At 41.2% G+C, this 14359-nt stretch overlaps 1 protein-coding gene across 1 annotated transcript; it reads left to right on the forward strand.

Annotated features, from left to right (window-relative positions):
• The first annotated feature begins 3931 nt into the window (after positions 1-3931).
• On the forward strand, positions 3932-13167 carry LOC116515737 (trypsin-like). Its single transcript, XM_032227935.1, has 6 exons — positions 3932-4043; positions 5816-5907; positions 8141-8300; positions 9233-9486; positions 10570-10706; positions 12825-13167. The coding sequence occupies exons 2-6, from the start codon at positions 5853-5855 to the stop codon at positions 12975-12977; spliced, it is 759 nt and encodes a 252-aa protein (XP_032083826.1). The 5' UTR covers positions 3932-4043; positions 5816-5852; the 3' UTR covers positions 12978-13167.
• The last annotated feature ends 1192 nt before the right edge of the window (positions 13168-14359 follow it).

A 14359-nucleotide genomic window follows, 5' to 3' on the forward strand; every position in this document is an offset into this window, starting at 1 on the left:
TTTTTTTCCCCTTGCAAAAACAACTAAGAGGTTTTTGGCAATTTAAGGACTAGATTTATGGCCACTTAACAGAGAATCCCGAAGTGATGCTGACTAGTTGGTCCTAATAGCTGTTCTCTTTATTGCTTTAATACGCAGCTGTGCACACACCCTCTCTGATTCACTCCTTTCCAAGCAAATGCCTTTGAGAGAAGTTCACACAACCACCCCATTTAAGATTGTCTCTTTTTACCCAGAATGGATGTTGCAAGCCCAAGATACCCACATTAGACCAAACAACACGTGGCAATCTCCTCTAGGACAAAGTCTTTGCAGGAAAAATGCTCAAGTGTTGGTCTGTCGTGCATCACAAAACTAAGGTAAAGAAAAATGAAAGTATGGTTCATCTTTGATCAGCATTGAGGGCTAGTGAGTCCAGAGAAAACAGCATATGTATATGTACATAATATGCTAATTTGTTTTTTTATTTTATTTACAAACATATAAAATACACATACACAAAACTTAGACATACACCACATTTACACAATACAATAGCTTCCTGTTCTTTCCAATAGCAATTGCCAATTGATATCGCTCACCTTATATTGTTTCCCCTTCTATTATATTTCATTTGTATTTCACCATTCTTAACCCTCTTATCTTACTCCTCTGTCTGCTATATTGGCTGATTACCTCTAGTAAATTTAAACCACTTGGATACATAAATATGTGTTAGTTCTCCTTAACTTACTATCTTTGTTGTCTTCCTTCATTGATCCTTGTTTCTTTCCTCCAGTCACCTACACCATTTATCTCATATCTGGTAGTATTCTGTTCTTTTCCCTGGATTTCTTTTGTTAATTTGTCCATTTCAGCACAGTCCATAACCTTTCTTATTATTTCATCTTTGCTTGGAATTAATTTGTTTTTCCATTTCTGGACAAAGGCAATTCTTGCCGCCGTAATTATATGTAATATTAAATACTGAATTTCTTTTTTATATTTCACAGTCATTAGTCCTAATAAAAAAACTTCAGGTTTCCATTCTATTTTAACAACTGTTATTACCTCTAGCCACTTTTTGACCCTTTTCCAAAAAAATTTAGCCTCCTCACAGGTCCACTATAAATGGTAGTATGTTCCATGTATTGATTCACATTTCCAGCATTTTGGGGAGGTATTTGTTGAGATTTTAGCTAACCTTGTTGGTGCCAGGTGCCATCTGTAAAACATTTTGTACTGATTTTCCTTGTATGCAGCTAAAATGCTGATTTGTATGCATGCATATTGATATCTACACATATAATATCCAATCCTAAGCAGACACTGGATGTACGTATGTGTGTTAAATGATGAGTTCCCAGCCCCACTTGAATTGTTGCAACTGTTGCATTGTTTTTAATCTGTTTTTTGTATTTGTTTTTGTCTTTGTTTGTTGTTGTATTCCCCCCCACACCTTGTTTGTTAGCCGCCCTGAGTCCCTCAGGAATAGGACGGCATACAAGTGTAATAAACATTGAACATTGAACATTAAAGTTTTATTTCCTCCTTTCCTGTAATACTTTTATAGATGCTATATCTGGCCATCATTGATGCTCTTCTCTTCATAGTTATTTGTCTACTCATAATCAGCAGTTCAATTCAGAAGGATAGTAGAAGAAAGAAAGCATTCTCCAAAGCAGGAAAAAAACAGGGAGATTCTGGTAATACCTTTTCCACCTAACCAATTGTACTAAAAGGCATCCACCAGATTTAAACTAAGTTTTTAAAAAGGGAAAGGGAGGAATAAAATGTGCAAGGAAAAGAAAGAAGGTGAAAAATGGAAAAGTAAGAATATAATAGAGAATGTGTGTGTGAGAGAGACTTCTAATCTTCATTATAAATGTAAACAAATTTAGTGACTCTTCACTCCCTCTAAGATTACAAACATTCATCTCTTCATCCCATATCCCATTTCTTATAAAACCTCATCTTTTCAGTCCTGCTATCAGCAGAAAGTCCATAAAGTATTGCCAGAACTAACATATCTTGTTTTAACCTTGATCAAATAAATCCAATGTTATATTCCTTCCTTCTCCTTCTAACAGCCTTCATCTTTAGTTCATTCAAATATTGTCATAGGATTCTATTTTATTTCTTCTTTGTTCCATTGCAGAGTTATTCAAGGCTTTAATAAGCCTCTTTTATAAATCCACTAGGAAAAAAAATATCCAGGTAACTTTCTTGCTTTGTTTTTTGTATTTTTTTAAACCTCAGCCAATTTCTTTTAGAGATCCAGTGAAACATCCTTTTACTAAGTAATTCTCTTGGTTTGTCAGTTGTAAATCCACTTTCAATACTATCTCTTATCTTATCAGATAATTATTGGTCTACATCTTTCATTTTGTCAATAACATCTTTTGGGAATAGTCTTTCAATGGAAGCAAACATATTTACTGACATTATTGATATAGTGGCTATTAATTTCTGACTCCATTCTTAAAAAATCTCATTCAGAATTTTCATTCTTATAATTCTTTGCATCATTTTGAAAGTTTGTATTTATTTTTCCTCTATTTAAAATCTTCGATACTTTTAGTTTTTTAATTTCATTGTGGATGCTTGTATTTCTTTCTTGAGGTTATTGTTAATTGCACTTTAATAATTTTTAATCTATCTCTCTAATTGCTAACACATTTTAGCATTGTTTTAAAATTACTCTGGTTTCTCATTTTTTGCTAAGATTAAGCTTATTTGCGTCTGCTATTTTTGGTGTGGTTGATTTTTCAGGGAGAGACAAATCTCCCAAGAGTACTTTCTGTTCAGTTTTTTTTTGTTCTTTAATCTCTTTAACAGAAAATTAAGAGAATAACAGAGTTGGAAAGTCTTTCTAGTCCAACTCCCTGCAAGAAATTTTATACCATTTCAGACAAATGGTTGTCCAATCTCTTCTTAAAACTTCCAGTGTGGGGAACACCCACAACCTCTGGATGGAAGTGGTTCCAAAGATTAATTGTTCTAACTGTCAGGAAATTTCTCCTTAGTTCTAGGTTGCTTCTTTCGTTAATTAGTTTCCATTCATTGCTTCTTGTCCTGTCTTCAGGTGCCTTGGAGAATAGGTTGACCCCTTATTTCATAGGTTAAAATGCATACAACAATTCATACATGTTTATGTGAATTCTTTTAATTTGGGGATGTTTGTGTTTTTTATTTATTTACCAAACTTATATAGTCATCCATCTTACAGAACAAATAACTTGTGTGAATGGGGTTTTTTATTATTTACATTTTTGTAAGTAAGTGCGCTAATACAAGCATTTTTATTTGCTGTTCACCAGCATGTGTGCTTTTGAGTGCTTCTTCCATCTGGTATACGTATTTTGGCATAGACAGGTTGGAGAGTTATATTGCAACAGCTAGAGAAAGATAGCCAAAAAAAGTACAAATGTTTTTTCCAATGTGCATGTTGTTTCAGGAAATGAGAGGTAAATTAAGTTCCCATTCAAATGTGAACTGAATGAACTTCTGTCCCCTTCTCATCTTTATTTATGGGGCATAATTAAGTATCACTATAGGTGCCAATTTGGGCAGAGACAGTAGTTACTAAATGCCAGAGGTAATTGAGTAAAGGGATGAACGCAGCGATAAAAAATGGTACCTGTAATATGCTGCCAGAGGCAACCAATTCACCTTAGCTCATAAAAAGGCCAGCTGCGTTTCCAAACCACATTGGAAACCATTGGTGGCAAAGTTAACCTGTCACTGGATCAAATGATTCAGACAGCTTGTGTAAGGGATAACAACTGTCCAGCCATACATGGCAAGATTTGTGTGGTTCGACTTTCAATATGGCAAATTTTGAGGGGCCTCTTCCTCCTTCTTTCACAGTCACCTGTTATATCATCAGGAAGTTATTCAATCTGAACAGTGGATTTGGTCCTAGTCACCCGCTAAGAGAGATAAAGGCGGGGTGTTAAGAAGCACTTCCTGATTAACCCAAGATTGGCTAATCCGAGCCAGGATTGCAAATAAAAGCTAGAAGGGGACTGAGAAGCAAATCATTGAATTCCCACATCTTGGGGGTAAGAACTGCCGATACTTCCTTGCTGTCTCTCTATTTGATTTCAAAGTCTGTACAAATGTATGTTTTTTTCCAGGAGCATCATGAAGAAGATCTCTGCTGGAGGCAGAGGAAATTGGTCGTCAGAAGATTTCAAACTTGACAGCTGCTAATTCGATCATTTTATTCCAGTAAACGAACAGGACATTTGCAGCCTTGATTTATGGAACTCGACTGATGTGGGACAGATGTAAATTGCCATCTCTAGCCAAGGAGTTGGTTTCAGGAGCATAAGAGTTCGGCAATCATTTGGGGTGGGAAGGAACAGATGAATGCAGGGGGATTATGCAACAGAGCTGGAATTTTCTGTTTCTATCCTAGATTTTGGGGGGGGGGGATGTCCTTGTTTTTGCTAAGCAATGCTGCTATAATGCTGTATTTAAGGGTTATGCAATTAGGTTGGATTTGGGGACGCAGTGGCTCAGTGGCTAAGACGCTGAGCTTGTTGATCAGAAAGGCCAGCAGTTCAGCGGTTTGAATCCCTAGCGCTGCGTAATGGAGTGAGCGCCTGTTTTTTGTGCCAGTTTCTGCTAACCTAGCAGTTCGAAAGCACGTAAAAAATGCAAGTAGAAAAATAAGGACCACCTTTGGTGGGAAGGTAACAGTGTTCCATGCACCTTCGGCGTTTAGTCATGCCAGCTACATGACCACGGAGACATCTTCGGATAGCGCTGGCTCTTCGGCTTTGAGACAGAGATGAGCACCGCCCCCCTAGAGTCGGGAATGACTAGCATATATGTACAAAGGGAACTTACCTTTATCTTTAGGCTGGGCTAGGCTACGTTAAGTTAGGTTAGGTTAGAGATTCCTATTTTTTTATCTAAAACCCTGGAATGAAATGCAAAAAAATATTTAGGCCTCAGCCATCTGGTTGGGAAATTGCTCCTCCTCTGTGGAGTTCTTTGTCACTTTTCTGGTTCTTGTATACCTGTATAGCATCGCAGCCTTAATACTGTATTTTGGTTACATGCACTTGTATTGAGGTGCTGGAAAACTCCCTGTGATTGTAAGTCAGCATGATCTGGCTTTTAAACTTGCTTTGCTGTCATTTGTAGCATCGGGTGAAGGTATGTGTGAGTGCCATTGATTTGCGAGGTTTATTTATTGAGCATATAGATTTATTTTTTTTATTTATATGCCATCTTTTTTATTTTTATAAGCAACTAGCTGATAACCCTGCGCTGGCTGGGTATTTATTTATCCCAACCCTCCTTCCATTAACGTTGCTGCAATTTCTAAAGTTGGATTTTCCCCCTTACCAGAGGGAGCCCCCTTGTACAGTACTGTGAAGCCATTACCATGGCAACGCCCCAGCGCTATACAATAGAAGCCATTTTAAGGCAGTACGGTAGAAGCCATTTAAGGCAAAACAGGCTGTATCTTAACAGAACACACATACTGTAGGGATGTATTACCCCTACACTATTTGTTTCCAGAAAGTAAGTAATCTGTGTACCAGGTTTGCTTGAAACACATTTCGGCTTTGGACAAAAATGGATGAGGGGGTTCTGAGGAGCTGAAGGGGCTGACTCCAGCCTTCCGACCTCAGGTGGCCCCCTTTTTTTGGGAAGCACCATTTAGAAATCTATGATTCTTTACTTTTCCTGCAAAATCAAAGATTCTATGTGTCCGTTTTCTGGGAGATTCATGCCGACTATTAGGCTGAATGTTTTGGCAATCCAAGATGGCGGAATTTTATCCTCTTAAATTTCTGAATATTTTTGTTTCCAACAGATCTTCTTCCCGGGAACTATTATTGTCATTAAGAACCATGTTGCATCTTTTCTTCAAGTTACTGCCTGCCATTTTGCTCATGGCATCTTCAGGTAAAGAACATGGAAACGTACATGCTTTTTCTTTAGATACAGGGAATATATTTGAATGTGAGTTCAGATGACGGGTGAGGTGAATCCAGGATCTATCCAAGGACAGAAAGACAGAAAGAGAGAAAGACAGACAGACACACATGAATCTCTTGCATTGCACTATAGGTAAGGGCTAGGTCTCCCACAAATGCCTTTCTCCCATATTTCATAAATGGAAACATCATAAAAACAAATATAATTGTCATGTTGACCCCCTTTAGGCAGAGAGGTGGGGAGTTGAGTAGCAGGTGAAGTCCTTTTAATCATACCTGACATTCCTGTCAGAGGGAAGGGCTCCCTTTTCAGGCAAAAAAAAAATGAGCTGTTTCCAAAATTGAGGAATCAGGAAGCTTCCTGCATACCCACTTTGGAAAACTGAGGTGAGACAGCTTACACTGAAGGCTGAGAGGACTTGTTCAAGGCTGAATGAGACATCAGACAGCAGACCTTTACTTTGCTGTCTTTTGTGTTTCTTCTGTTGTCACAACACACACTGTCACAACACACACGGGCACACATACACACACAATCTCTTCCTCCCTCATTAATATTTTTTGTCTTTTAATGACCCCATAATCCCTTGTGGGGTGGAGTCGGGGCAACTGAATGGGGCTGACTGTTTACTGGCTGGATGCCCTTCCTGTTGCCAATGCAGAGTTCGCAGCAGATATATTCTCATTGTGCCTAGAGAGAGAAATATCTGCCTCTACCTAGGATCGAACTCACAAAGCCTCCTGATTGTGAGGCGAGAGCTCCACCTCTAGGCCAACGCGCTACTCTTCCTCCTTCATTAATGCACTCTTTCAACTCAGCAAGCCATGAGTCTGAAGTCCCTGATGATGAAGCTGAATCTCAAAGAGGCTGGCATTTTCTCTTCACCACAGTAAATAGCAACCAGATGTGATTTTTCTGTAGGAAAAGGTTCACCCTTGCACAGGTGGTCCCTTACCTGAATGCTCTGTGGAGATTTATTTATTTATTTATTAGAAAAACTTATATGGACTCCCAACTCACTGACGGTGATGCTGGGCGGCTTACAGAAATAAAACTCTAATACAAAAATCAATAACACTCCCCCACCTTGGCAACAACAATTAAGCCAACCGTTTGATGGGCTTCATATAATCCTGGGCTTCAGACAAAGAAAACAGCTAAAGAACAGGGGTCGACTTGGGAGTAAGGCAGTGGTGGATTTCAAATTTTTTTAGAACCTCTTCTGTGGGGGTGGCCTGCTTTGTGGGAGTGGCTTGCCGGCCATGTGACTGGGTGGGAGTGGCTTGCCAGCCATGTGACTGGGTGGGTGTGGCCAACTTGTGATGAAACCCACTTAACAACACTCTTGCTTAACAACCAAAATGTTGGCTCAGAAACTCTGGCATTTGAAGCACTCAAGTCTTAAAGCTGTCAACTTATAAGACCCTTGCACCCCTAACCCTTTAGGAAAAAAAACCCCAGGGGTGTTCAAACTTGATAGCTTTAAGACTTGTGGACTTCAACTTCCAGAATTCCTCCTCTCGCTCTTCATCTTGATGATGTGCGGACGGGCGGGGGGAGGGAGCTGGAACAGGTTCTAAACAGCACTGTAGATTTGTGGAACCTCTTCTATAGAAGAGGTTAGAACTGGCAGGAACCCACACCTGGAGTAAAGCCACAGGTGTATGATGATAAAGCCACAGGTGTATGATGAAGAGGAAATAAAGGAGGAGCGAAAGGGGAGTGGAGTTTGCAGGAGGCAATTAGTTCGCTTAATTGGTTCATGACTCTCTGAGACTCTTGTCAAGTTTTGCAGATATCGGCCTGACAACTCTCCAAGCCAGATAAGGTCTGTGACTGTAAATCCTCCCTTGAAAGACTTTGCTGGATGTGAATGAGCAGAATTCACAGTCAATTAATAAAAGGGTTTTTTGTCAGGACAAGGAGTTGCTTCAGGCTCTTGGGAAGCCTGGGTCAGAACAGGATGATAATCCACAGGCAGAGAGCCACCGTCGAGAAGACCCTTCTTCTTGGTCCCACCAGATGGATCTCCTTAAGAGAAGAGATCTGTAACATAACCTCTTGAGATCAAAAGGGAATCTCATCCTTTCTTAGAACTAGGTTCCTTGATTTCTGACTTTAATGCATCTTTCAGTTCTTCTGGGATCCTTTCTTCCTTGGTTTGCCATTTATTCATTTTTATTCTCTCTTCTTTTTTCAGCCGCTGCAGCGGAAGGAGAAAGGGTCCTGGGGGGCAAACCATGCCTGCCCAATTCCCAGCCGTGGCAGGCTGCCCTATTCTCTGGATGCCGGCTGATCTGTGGAGGGACCCTCATTCACCCATCTTGGGTGGTCAGTGCCGCCCACTGCAGAAAGTCATCGTAAGTTCAAGCAGGGTAAAGGATGTTGGGTGTGCTGTTAATTTTAACAAGACTATGTAGAGATCATAAAGGCAAGAAAGGCTGAAGGGAGGGAATGTGTTTAGCCCTGGGCGTAGAAGAGTAAGGAAATGCTAGCACTTGGCCACATGGAAGGACGCAAATATTATTTTGTCTTGCCTAAGAGGGAGGAACTTGGATTTAATAGGCATACATAGCAAAGACAGATTGTGGGTTAAATTGTTGAAGAGCACCCTAGTGCCAATAAAAGCTTTAGCAATGAAATTAATTGTATAGGGCCATGATGGCAAACCTATGGCACATGTGCTACAGGTGGCACATGTAGCCATTTCTTAGGGCATACGAGGCATTGCCCCATCAGCTCCAGCGCACATGTGCGCGCTGGCCAGCTGGTTTCTGCCTTCATTTCTGGCCATTTTTCGCCCTCCGGAGACTTCTCTGAAACCAATGCGCAAACCGGAAGTTCAAGAATGGACTTCCGGGTTGCCCGTAGGGCCGTTTTTCACCCTCCAGAGGCTTCAGATGGATATATTTTTTTTTAATAAATGTTTTTTAATTTTAGTTTAAAACAGGTAGACATCTTTCTTTACATCTGTAAAAAATATATCAATCAGTTACAGATAAGTTTTGGTACATCTCCTCCATAGTCAACCAACATAACTCATATTAACTAAGGCATTATTGATGGATATTATGTGACCAATATTAATATTATGAATATTATTGCTTTTATTATGATTGCTATTTTTCAAAAGTAACTGTATTCAGACAATACACTGTTTATGTAGACATTGAATTTTTTTATATTTCATAAAAAACTTTTTTTAAAAGAGAGAGAGAAAGCAAGAAAGATGTCCGTTTGGCCACAGGGCAATTTTCCAGCAAGAGTAGCTAATCTTCTCATGTTCTTCCAGCATATTCCCCGTGCGTCTTGGAGAACACCATCTCAGGCGCATAGACTGGTCGGAGCAACTCAAGTTATCATCAAAAGCCATTGTGCATCCGGAATACAACCGGAGAACCTTGAACAATGATATCATGCTGATTAAACTGCTGACCCCGGTTACCTTAAATGACAAAGTCAAAGTTATGGATTTGTCTACCACCTGTCCGGAGACTGGCACCAAATGCAGCATTTCAGGATGGGGTACAACAAGCAGCCCACAACGTATGTTGACAGATAAACTCAGTTCTCATATCATTCTACATGCCGATTGGCCTAGTGATCGTTTAGTGAATAAATCTGAGGGATTACATTGGTGCAACATGCAGAACCAAAATAGAAATACTGTGGTTTAAAGGTGGAGTATGCATGACTTCCGGTGTAATCATAGACATATATTGTGTTTCATAGAGCAAGTCGAATGAAAGTGGAGGAATGTTGTCAGTTCTGGGAGGCAATCCTAAGTATTAAGGGATGCTCAGATGTTTAGAACAGAACAGAATAGAATAACAGAGTTGGAAGGTACCGTGGAGGTCTTCTAGTCCAACCCCCTGCTTAGGCAGGAAACCCTACACCACTTCAGACAAATTGTTATCCAACATCTTCTTAAAACCTCCAGTGTTGGAACATTCATAACTTCTGGAGGCAAGTTATTCCACTGATTAATTGTTCTAAGTGTCAAGAAAGTTCTCAGTTCTAAGTTGCTTCTCTCCTTGATTAGTTTCCACCCATTGCTTCTTGTTCTACCCTCAGGTGCCTTGGAGAATAGTTTGACTCCCTCTTCTTTGTGGCAGCCCCTGAGATATTGGAACACTGCTATCATGTCTCCCCTAGTCCTTCTTTTCATCAGACTAGACATAACCAATTTAGAAAAATACTTTAGGCATCTGCAATGCTTAAGATCCCCCTTGCCCCTTAGAACTCCTAAATAAGAGGCTCTGATGTTGACCCCCATCCTGCTGGGCTTATGGCAATGAAGGTCACAAAAGAGACTACGATTGCTTGCAGATTTTGCCACTTTGGGATAGTTTCATGGGATGGTCCAATAACACCCAAAAATTATTTTAAAGCTGAACCAGAACCCAACTTTACCTTTTTGACCTCTTTTAAACTATCAAAATTAATGACTATCATACGACAATGAATTCTACAAGTTAAACAAGGTAAGATGCTTCCTTGTTGTCTAGTCTTAAATCTCTGACTGGTCTGTTACCAAAGACAACCTTAGACTTAGGCATAAGAGGAAGGAGAAGAATGCCACTTTGTCTGTCTACCTTCTCCTTTATTGAATCCCGTCTTCCTTCGCAGCCAAATATCCAGATGTTCTACACTGTGCCAACGTCACCATCATCGATCACAATGTTTGCCGATCGATTTATCCCAATTATTTCAGTGAAAATATGGTCTGTGCTGGCAAGATGGAGGGAGGAACAGATTCTTGCCAGGTAAAAGGAGTTGGGGGGGTCAGCGGTGGGATTCCAAAAATTTTTACTACCGGTTCTGTGGGTGTGGCTTGGTGGGCATGGCATTGCTTGGTGGGTGAGGCTTGGTGGACGTGGCAGGGGAAGGATACTATAAAATCTCCATTTCCTCCCCACTCCAGGGAAGGTTACTGCAAAATCCCCATTTCTTCCAGGCCAGCTGGGATCGGGAGACAGAAAATAGATGTGGGTGGGGCCAGTTCTCCAAACTACTCAAAATTTCCGCTACCAGTTCTTCAGAACTGGTCGGAACCTGCTGAATACCACCTCTGGTTGGGGTCTGTTTAGGCAACCAGCTTAATGCTATTTTCTCTAGTCCGGGAGGAAGAGACCAAAGTATGCCAGATAATAATTTCAGTCTCCATAGCTTGCCTCTACTCTGCCTTCATGAAGAGGCCAGTGACTGGTATAACTCTAACAATGTACTGCAAAGCAGGTTACAGTCCAGAGTTTGATTGATTTTCCAGGGGTAGGAAAAAGACTCCCCCCCCCCTTAAAATGAGCTGGCTTTGAAAAGGAGGTAAGTTTTGACTGATGGCTGGAGCAACAAGTTTAGCCATCTGTCAAAAACCTTACAATAAAATAGATGCTGTAAAAACCATCTTCATGTGATTAGCTTGTCAGTGTTGTTGAGAAACTCATGCTTGACTTGAAGATCATTCTGCAGAGAGATGCAATCCTTGCAAAGCAGAGGTTTCTGCAAGAGCTGCATTATAAAATATAATATGAATTATAATATACTTTATTCTACAAAATAAAGCATAATTGCATCTTTACAATGCATGCTCTGGCTTTGCAACATCATGTTGCAAAGCCAGAGCATGCATTGTAAAGATGCAACATGGCATCGGACCTGGGTACCTGAGAGACCGCCTCCTGCCGATTACCTCCTATAGACCGATCAGATCTCACAGGTTAGGTCTCCTCCAGATTCCATCCGCCAGCCAATGTCGGCTGGCGACCCCCCGGGGGAGAGCCTTCTCTGTTGCAGCTCCAGCCCTCTGGAATGATCTCCCTGTCGAGATCCGGACCCTTACGACCCTCCCGGCTTTCCGCAAAGCCACCAAGTCCTGGCTGCTCCAGCAGGCCGGGGGACTTGTGAAAGATCCAGCCCCGCAGAAATTGTGAATGTTGCAGTTTTGTTTTTTAAAGTGTTATCTTCGTCTAGTCTTCCCCCTTCCCTTGTCTATTGTGAGCTGCCCGGAGTCCTTTGGGAGTGGGCAGCATACAAGACAAATAAATACAATACAATACAATGATGCATGCACAGAAGAGGAGGAGCCCATTAGCATTAGCATTAGCATTAGCAGTTAGACTTATATACCGCTTCATAGGGCTTTCAGCCCTCTCTAAGCGGTTTACAGAGTCAGCATATTGCCCCCAACAATCCGGGTCCTCATTTTACCCACCTCGGAAGGATGGAAGGCTGAGTCAACCCTGAGCCGGTGAGATTTGAACAGCCGAACTGCAGAACTGCAGAACTGCAGTCAGCTGAAGTAGCCTGCAGTGCTGCATTTAACCACTGCGCCACCTCGGCTCAATGACAGCCCACACTATGACAGGAGCTATTTTCATAATTTACCCTCCCCACTTTGCCTTCTCAAGGGGCACTATTTCTGCAGAGTGACCTGCCTGTAGAGGCATCTACGCAGGGTTGACAAGCAAGTCACTGTACCAACATTCTCATCTATAGCTTGCTCATGGGGAGGCTTCTCCTTTCTCCTCCTCTCTCAATCCAGCAACACAAAACAACATGGCAAAGATGGGCAAGTGGAGATGAGGTGGCACATCAGCCTTCTTGTTCCCTCATGTTTCCAACAATAAACACCAGGAAATAGGTAGCCATAGCTTAAGGAGAGGTACAATGGTTTTATATTTGGGACGCATAGAGGTTCCATTGGCTCAGTTCTTCATTCAGCCATGAAGCTTACTCTATAGGTTTGACTCTCTTGTAGCCTCCTACACCTTAAGAGTTGCTGTGAAAATCTAAAGAAGAAGCAAAAGTCACCCATGCTGCCTTGTACTCCTGGGATGGGGAGAAAGAAGACACTCATGTTATATTTTGTTTTGTTTTCTGGACAGGGTGATTCAGGTGGCCCCTTAGTCTGCAATGGGAAGCTGCAAGGCATCGTATCCTGGGGCCCCTACATATGTGCCCAGCCAAATAAGCCAGGGGTTTATGTTAATGCCTGCAAATACACTGACTGGATCCAGGAGACTATCCAAAATAACTGAGGATCACAGGACGATTCTGAACAGACGCCAAAGGGAGAAGACACTTTGCTTCTCTTTTTGGTTAAATTGGCATTGTGTTTTGCTTTTGACATGCCTCTGGAGATACTAAAATGGATAAGGGAATCCCATATGCCACCAGGCTTGAAATGTTGGGCTTGGACAACCTGGAACCGCACTGCCTGTGGTCCGACCTAAGCACAGTACACAAAATTGTCTGCTACAACATCCTACCTGCCAATGACTACTTCAGCTTCAACCACAATAATACACAGGCAAACAATAGATACAAACTCAAGGTAAGCCACTCCAAACTTGATTGCAGAAAATACGACTTCAGCAACAGAGTGGTCAATGCCTGGAATGCTCTACTTGACTCCATTGTTACATCCTCAAACCCTCAAACAGCTTCAACCTCAAACTGTCCACCGTGGACCTCACCCCATTCCTAAGAGGTCCGTAAAGGGGGCGTGCATAAGCACACCAGCGTGCCTAATGTCCCTGCCCTACTGTCCCCATTTATTTGTACCCGTTTCCTGTGTCCTTATTCATGTTTATTCTTATTCCTGTTATCTTGCACATGTTCAACAAACTGAATAAATAAATAAAATAAAATAAATGTCAGTTAATAAAAGCCATGTTTGTGGCTTTGTGTCCAAAACTTTATTTGACTTCTCCAACCCAACCCAACCCAACCCAATACCAATACTCTTTGCAACTTGAATCTTCCTCTATATATTTTAAAATATACCCTTTGGTTCACCAAGTCTATTCCCCTTGCAGAAACCCTAATAAAAGTGTCCTTCTTGGGTAGCCATCCGGCCTCTCTTTGAACCAGAGGTGGGTTCCTACCAGTTTGCACCTATTCGGTCGAACCGGTTCGTCAAATCTACCAAACCAGTTAGAAGAGGTTCCACCAGTGGACCCGGAAATCGGGCCACACCTACAGAAGAGTTTCCAAATTTTTTTGAAACCCACCACTGCTTTGAACATAGTCAATAAAAGCATCTCTCATCTCTTTGCTTAACTGACTCTATCTTGTACCAGTACAAACATTCAACTGGATTTTTTTCTTTTTTTCTTTGTAATTCATGCCCTGCATTCTAGGGTGAAAGACAACCAGTTGTGACCTTCATTTGTGTAATTCTTCAGATACTAAATAGAACAACGTGCTTCTCCATAGCTTTCTCTTCTCAGGGTTAAATCAAGTCAATGTTCTCAGTAAATCCATATGGGACTTAGTCTTCAGTCTCCTGATCCATCCGTCCTAGCTATTCTTTTCCGGACTTCTTCCATTTTATATGATTCCTTCTAAAAAGATCTGAGGAGGGATTTGATAGTAGCAATAGCACTTAGACTGCATATACTGCTTTGCAGTGCTTTAC

Source organism: Thamnophis elegans, chromosome 12, assembly GCF_009769535.1.
Source record: "Thamnophis elegans isolate rThaEle1 chromosome 12, rThaEle1.pri, whole genome shotgun sequence".
NCBI lineage: Eukaryota > Metazoa > Chordata > Lepidosauria > Squamata > Colubridae > Thamnophis > Thamnophis elegans.

Excerpts from the sequence above, each read along its gene's own strand:
- LOC116515737 (XM_032227935.1), top strand. The coding sequence starts at position 5,853 with ATGTTGCATCTTTTCTTCAAGTTACTGCCTGCCATTTTGCTCATGGCA. Across the intron at positions 5,908-8,140 it reads TTTGCTCATGGCATCTTCAG|CCGCTGCAGCGGAAGGAGAA; the intron begins GTAAAGAACATG and ends TTCTTTTTTCAG. Across the intron at positions 10,707-12,824 it reads GAGGAACAGATTCTTGCCAG|GGTGATTCAGGTGGCCCCTT; the intron begins GTAAAAGGAGTT and ends TTTTCTGGACAG.